The sequence below is a fragment of the Centruroides sculpturatus genome, unplaced genomic scaffold, assembly GCF_000671375.1.
Source record: "Centruroides sculpturatus isolate CEXI.00-Female unplaced genomic scaffold, Cexi_2.0 scaffold2126, whole genome shotgun sequence".
In the NCBI taxonomy this organism is placed as follows: Eukaryota; Metazoa; Arthropoda; class Arachnida; order Scorpiones; family Buthidae; genus Centruroides; species Centruroides sculpturatus.
Genome location: NW_019386310.1, coordinates 15,394 through 22,817, shown reverse-complemented (window position 1 = coordinate 22,817; position 7,424 = coordinate 15,394). Strand labels below are relative to the sequence as shown.

The 7,424-nt window shown below is 29.6% G+C and overlaps 1 protein-coding gene across 1 annotated transcript in view; it reads right to left on the bottom strand.

Annotated features, from left to right (window-relative positions):
• The window catches only part of LOC111614499 (ER degradation-enhancing alpha-mannosidase-like protein 3), a 41,181-nt gene extending 35,441 nt beyond the window's left edge, over nucleotides 1-5,740 (bottom strand). Inside the window, exon 1 of the mRNA XM_023355874.1 lies at nucleotides 5,456-5,740. Within this exon, the coding sequence (XP_023211642.1) occupies nucleotides 5,456-5,559 (104 nt within the window). The 5' untranslated portion in view covers nucleotides 5,560-5,740. The remainder of the gene's footprint in view (nucleotides 1-5,455) is intronic.
• Nucleotides 5,741-7,424: the final 1,684 nt, after the last annotated feature.

Sequence of the window (7,424 nt, the reverse complement as noted above, 5' to 3'; positions counted from 1 at the left end):
ATAAATTTAATAAGCCTAAAAATATAAATCTAACCATAACTTATTTATAGCAGCAATTGTTACAACTATTTAATAGTTTATACAATCATTTTATAGTTAATATAATTGAGTTCAATAGCAGTTCATCGGTAAATAATTAAAAATATTTGTTTATTATTGATATTTAAGGTTAAAAAACGTGAATGTTTAAAAAAAACATAAGCATAATAATTATATTATAAACAAGTTTTCAACAAATTTTTATATATAATTGTCTATAAAGCATTTCCATGTCGATCAATTGTGTAAAACGTAAATACAGTAGAGCATCGATTATCCGACTCAATTGGGGACTCGGGTTGGTCGGATAACTGAAAAAATCGGATAATCGAAAAGAATGAAAAAATACATTATTAGTATAGTATATTAGCATATTAGTATATCCCATGTAAGTAGTATATTAGTATATCGCTATTAACATACTTCAAGTTGAATTTTCATCGATGATTATTTTAACAAAATTATTTTAAAAATAATAATCGTAGCTATTGTATTGTAAAAAAATATTTTAAAATTATTTTATTGCTCACAAAACAAACAACCACTCATAATTAGAAAATTAAATCTCGTTTAAATAAGAGCCTCCCTTTCATGGTCGAGCCAGTGTTGTCAGCTAAAGCACGCAAAAATTTAACAAAAACAATATTAAAGTAGCCAAGACATAGCCAAACATTGTAGTGCCACATCACTAGTGGGCACTTGAAATTTGCTGACTAGAACGGTCAGTTAACCGATGTGACGGTTAATCGCGGGTCGGATGATCGATGCTCTACTGTAATTCGTTCCAACATGAAAAAAACACTCAAATTAAAGCTAAGTAGTACATTGAAAAAAAATAACTTTAGTAAGAAAAACACTGAAAATGCATTTTGTAGTTGTAAATGTATATAGAATAATAACTGATTAAAAAAAATGTAGTTTTATTTGCACTTTACCTTTGAGGGTAGATGTTGGTGGAGGTGTAAACTGGTGGCAGAGGAGAGGGAGAAGGGAAATGATACTAAAACTTAACTTACATAACATAATGTAACAATAACTGAAAAAAAAATTAGTGTTAAATTATTTTTATCTTTTCTGTTTTATATATATATTTTAATTTTTTATTCACTGCTTTTTGCTTTCTTTTCTTCACTTCCACCAGCACTTTCACTGGATAGAGGTCGTTTCGTAAAATATTTATCCAAAGAGGTTTGGCTTTGCCTACTTTTTAAAATGTTTCTAAAATGACTTAGGCAAATGTCATTACTCTGAGCAGCAATATGACCAATGTGAACCTTTTCGGGATGTTTCTTTTCAAGAAAATCAGTCACTTTCTGATAATACATCAAGATTTCCTTTATTGAGCGAGATCCTTCCACAACGAAGCAAACACACGGGTTGAGACCAATGAACAGAAGTGAATAAAAAATGGCGCTGCGAACTAATGTAACGTCGTATGGTGAGTTTTTGTTCGTATCGTGGAGCAAAAATATGTTCAAATTTCATGTCATATCCTGAAAATTTCGTATGCTGGAGTGTTCGTATCCTGAGGTACTATTGTACAATATATATCTGCATTTAAGAATTTCCTAACCATGTGATGTGTTTGTATAGCTGCTTTTTGTAATGTGATGTAGGCCTTCCCTTGTATTTTCTAAAATATAAATACATATTGTGTGATTATTTTCATATTTTAACGTACTTTGAATTACTTAAAATTAATATTTTATTACAACTGCATTATGTATTTTATTACAAATTTCTATACATGTGAAAAACAACGATAAGATTGCTATTGTATATTCTAATATAAATTCATATATGCATATTCCCAATAGAAGCATTGTATTGTCGAATACAGGATAGCTTCCACAGCAAAAATATTTGAATCGTGTAAAGCAACCAGATTACTGGCATTTGCATCTGTGCTTTACAGTGCACCAACCTCTGGCAGTTTAGTTGGTGGAAGCTACACATCAAAATATCATATAATGCTTCCAATGATTCCATCCATTAGCCACTTGTAAGGAGCTATTTGACTAAGTGCATTGTTTTAAGATTTAAAAAGTAAAGAATATTTTATATAAGTTATTTTTATGTACATTTCTTTACAAAGCTATATTAATTATAATTTTCTTTTAATTATAATTATATTAACAAATTTTCAGACATAAAATCTTTAGAATTTTTATCACTTTTAGATGTTAATAATTTTAATTATTATGAAAAACATTTTTCCAAAGAGAGTTTTAATTCTTTAAGTAAATTTAATGGAGAATTTTTTGATTTATCTAAATTACACAGTGAATATTTATATTCGTGTCCAGTCTATATTGGCAAGTCATTCTTAGACATAAAAAATATTATAGTTAATGACAATGTGAACAAAGATGTACTAAAAGAATTATATGATTTAATATCATTAATTTTTATGGTACCAATTGTTGAGTGCAGTTTTTCAACCATGAAGCAAATTCATACATTTACAAGGAACACTCAGTTAGAGGAAAGATTGCTGTCACTAGCATTGTTTTCAATAAAAAAAGAGCTTTTAAATGCTTTGATGGAAATCAATGACAAGCCATTTTTATGATAACGTAATTAATGACTCTGTGGAAAAAAAATTGCCAAACAAAGTTAGTTTATAAAAAATAATAAAAATAAGTTCTTATATCTTCGTTTTGTGCTAATTAACAATTTTAGAATTAAAATAAAGTTTTTATTTTTGTCATTTCCAGTATTTGTTTAAAATTTTTATGGAAACACAGCTTCCCTATTATCAAATGTCACTGCAAGCCACTAATTATTAAATGCAGCCATAATAAAGCCTGACAGAATCCAGCAGATCATTTGATATTAATCAAGAATCAGGTTATTCGATGCTTATATTTGATTAATCTTTTACATAGATCAGTGTTTCTCAACCTCTAACAAATTGTTGCCCCCTTCAATAAAACCGTTACGTAGTATCGCCCCCTTCACTACAAAATTCCAATGCCGAGGGCCAAGGCTAACGCCAAATTCGTACTGCATTGAATAGACTAGTGACTAGTATAATGTTATTTGTTTAATTATTGTACGATATAACGAATAAAATATCTAATTATTCTTAATATAATGTTTTACTATATCACCCAGAAAATTGTTTTTCGCCCCCCAAAATATAAATTGTTGCTAATCGCCCCTGAACATGAAAAAACGCCCACATGGGGGTGATATCGCCCCCGTTGAGAAACACTGACATAGATGTTAATATAATAACTGTAAATAAGATAACATTCTTAAACATATTGTACATTGTTTATAGTGTTTAAACACTATAACACAATGTACAGTATTATAAGAAGTCTAAATTCTTGTAATTTTACACACACAAATTCTTCAAAATATGTTTTTTATTTTATCATATTTTATTCTCTGGAATATTATTATTATTTACAAGTCACACATAAAGAAATTGATGTATGATAGTCAAAAGTCTTAATATGTCAGCTCTGGAGGTCATGAGGGAAAATCTGGATGGGTTGAAAAACCCAAGTCCATCCCAGATATGTTGGGCTCTGTCTCTCACCATCCAGCATGAGAGACTCCATTGTGGGCCTGGTCAAACCCAAGATGAGATTGATTAAAAAATTCCTCTTATTATCCACAGGGCATAAAGAGTAAAAACAAAGTGCTTATGATTAGAACAATTATGATAATTTTTCAATATGAAAAACAAACTGGCTTCAGCATTAAAGATGACTTAAAAGATGCTTTTTTATTTTACCCAAATGTTTATTTTGCAAGCACTTTTGATAATTTACATAAGACTTTGCTGGCAAAGCCATCTTCTGTCTAACTCTCCAATACTGGGATAGAAAGCATACACAACATACTAATCAATACCAGTATACTTGAAATTAAGAAACATTTACTAACATTTTCAACCATTTATAAAAGACATCTTCAGGCATATAATGCAGAACAAAATAGCTACATTAAAATCCTTTTAATGTAGCCATTTTGTAGTCTGTTATAAACAGATGAAAATGTTAGTAAATGTTTCTTAATTTCAAGTGTGCTCATACTGGTATGTTGTGTATGATAATTAACATATCATCATCTTCAGGAAAACAGAACAAAAATGGAATAAGAATTTAAATTTAAACATATGATAAACTTATAGCCTTACTCACTCTTTCCAGCATACAATTTCAATCTTGTACTAACACTTTTGACTTTTTTGAGAAGTTTTCATCAGATCTTTACAGCTGCAAATTCAAATATGTAGTCAGAGGAATTAGTTCTGGAATGCTTCATAAGAATTTTTTTTACATGGAATGTCATTTGAAGAACATGTCCAATAAGTTATCATAATAGAAATATGTTTAAATATGTGCAAATTCAAATACAGTAGACTATTGTGTTTAAATTTTAATTTTTATTCTATTTTCAGATGATGATGATGATCTGTTAATTATCAACAGTGAATGCAAATAAATTCTTGTGTAGTCATAAATTCTTTTAAGTCCGTGGTTCTTAACCTGTGGTCCCTGAAAGCACCCGAAGTGGTCCGCGAAGTTATCGAAAAATTATTAAATAAATGACGTCGAGTTGATGACAATGCGCAGTACGTCAAGGTTAGAGCCGATATCGGACTGGGCTGGGGTATGGTGCGTGGTTAGAAAATATGAAATTGGAAGGCACTAGCAATAAATTTGCATTTGAAGATAAAATCAGTGCATTTATCGCAAAAATCGACCTATGGATCAGCCTCTTGGTTCTGAATAATTTTCTACATGTTTAATTTATAGAACAACCTTATAAGAACCTATATTACTGCCTAACAGCTTGTGGTCCATGGCAACACAAAAATTTTGATAAATGGTCTCTCATCACTAAAAGGTTAAGAACCACTGTTTTAAGTCATCTTTAACACTGAAGACAGTTTATTTTACGTATTGAGTATATCTTAATGTGAGGCTGCCTTATTCTTAATGATGATTTTAGTATGAAATTCATTTTTATCAATGTAATGTATACTTTTATAATGATGATTAGATTTTTAAAAAATGTATCAAATCTAAGACAACGTTGTTTCGTATTCATTTAAGACAGTTTAATTTTACACAATGTAATGAGTTTATTTATTTATTTTTTTCAGGAAGAAATTCATAGATGATACTTTTCAGTAACTATATTTGTAAATAATGGAAGAATAAAAGACAATATGTTGTTTTATTAATTTTTAGGGTGTAAATATTAGAAACAATAGAGTCTATCTACATTACACAAAATGCTAGCTATTTAATTTCATTTGACTATTTTAATTAACCTAAATAAAGAAACAAGGTCAGGATCAATTTTCATGTCCAAATTTAAACTTATGTAATTCTAAGACTCATTATATTGGAATAACTTTTGAATAAGTATGTGAGAAGCTTGTAACACTTACTTGAGGCGATTTCTTTCGTCTCTGCTCATTCCCATAAGCAGATGGGCGAAGAAGACTAGCGAGAGTGTAGTTATCACCACATTCCTGGTGAGCAAAGACATCATTTGCGATGAAAATCAACTAATTAAATGCTTGAAAAATTTGTACTTGACACGTCGACGCCTTAACATCCTGGAAAATCCACTCTTTCCTTCATGTCCGTCTCATAACAAAACAGACATTTCGATACATACACAGGCTCCCTACTAATTGTACAATACACTATTACTAGGTGGCGCTTTTTCGTACAGCTTCTCTTGCTCTTTTAATAATTTTGAAATTACGTATTAAATTTAGTCATTGAAAATATTTAAACATCCTTGAATTTATTTTCTTAAATGCTACGTAATAAAAAATTTGTTTACTTTTTATTAATATATCTCTTGCTTATTCTGTAATATAAATTATTTTATATAGGAACTCAATTAATTCTAATATGTAATACTTCAGTTAATTCTGTATCAGTAATAAATATATTATTTAATTTTTTAATAATGCCAAATAAATTTTATTAATAAAAACTTACGTAAATAATAACCCTTAAAACTATAAGCACCACTCGGGCTCCGTTCCTCACCACTCGGTCGCTCCATGCTGGACCTGGCCGAATCCATAATGGGCTTGCAAAAAAAGGCCCTCTTAGTGCCCACAGGGCGGAAAGAGTTTTAAAAAAAACTCTAATTTTGTGTACAGAACCACAAGCGGCTAACTGTGAAACTGTTATTTTCAGAAAATGGGATTTGAAAATTGAATCTAACAAAAATTTACTGTTTTATGTAACCGTTTGGAATTTGATATATCTGTGTATGATCTCAAATACAATGTGTTGAGTATAATAGGAATATTCTATTAATGAACATTTTAGATTTAGCCGTTTTGGTTCTTTATCTGCATAATATATTTCTGTAAAAAAACCACTCTTTCAAAATTACAACTAAATTCGTCATATCTTTTTACATAAATTAAATTATCGCAAATTAAATGTTTAAATTACTTTATTTATGAGTTTCTGTCATAAGTGGTAGTTAGTCGCGGGTTCGTGCTTGACCAATAGATTGACCTCATGGAGTTTTCCGAGTTTTCTTCCAGTGAGCAACATCAAAGACTGACTGACTCGATGGGTAAGATATGAGGCGACTCTCTCAAGCAGACAAAGATGTTCAAAAAATAAATAAATAAATAAAAGTGATGTAAATCGGAAACTTTTCTATTCTTCATTTGTTGAAAGACTGCACAGCTATTAAAAAATATCGTCAGAAATATCAAATAACAGAAATACTTGGCATGAACCACGACTTATCGAACAAATGAATATGAATGGACCCTAGACCAGTGTTTTTCAACCAGGATGGCGCCGCGGCACCTTAGGATGCCACGGCGCCACGATTGGGGTGTCGCAAAGTTTAGAGCCTTTAGGCATTTTCTTGGAAATTTACTTAAGTGTAGTTCAAGATAACTCATTGTCAGTTCTATTTTGCTACGAGATATCTAGCAAGCAAAGAAACTATGACTAATCGCATGTTAATGTAATGTTCTACGCTNTATAGTTTCAACAAGGTGTTAATTGAAAAATTTATTTATTTTATCAAAATAAAATATTTTTAAGGATCATCAAATCTGGGACAAATTTTCAAAAGAAAATAACTTAGGAGTAAAGATAATCAGGATAAATTTAGGAAATTATTTAACATATCTAGGACAATTACTATTTCATTATTTAAATATATATTATTTTCCTTGTCTTTTCTGTTTTAAGTATTTTTAAACAAGAAAAACAGGAAATTTTGAGAAATGAGATTAAGAAAGAAAATTGTCTAAAATAAAAATATGTTGCTCTATTTAAAGAGAAAATTAAAAAGTTCGACAATATAATGTTGATAAAGTATATTTAACATTTTTTTTTTCAGTTATTTACCTCAAATTCATATTT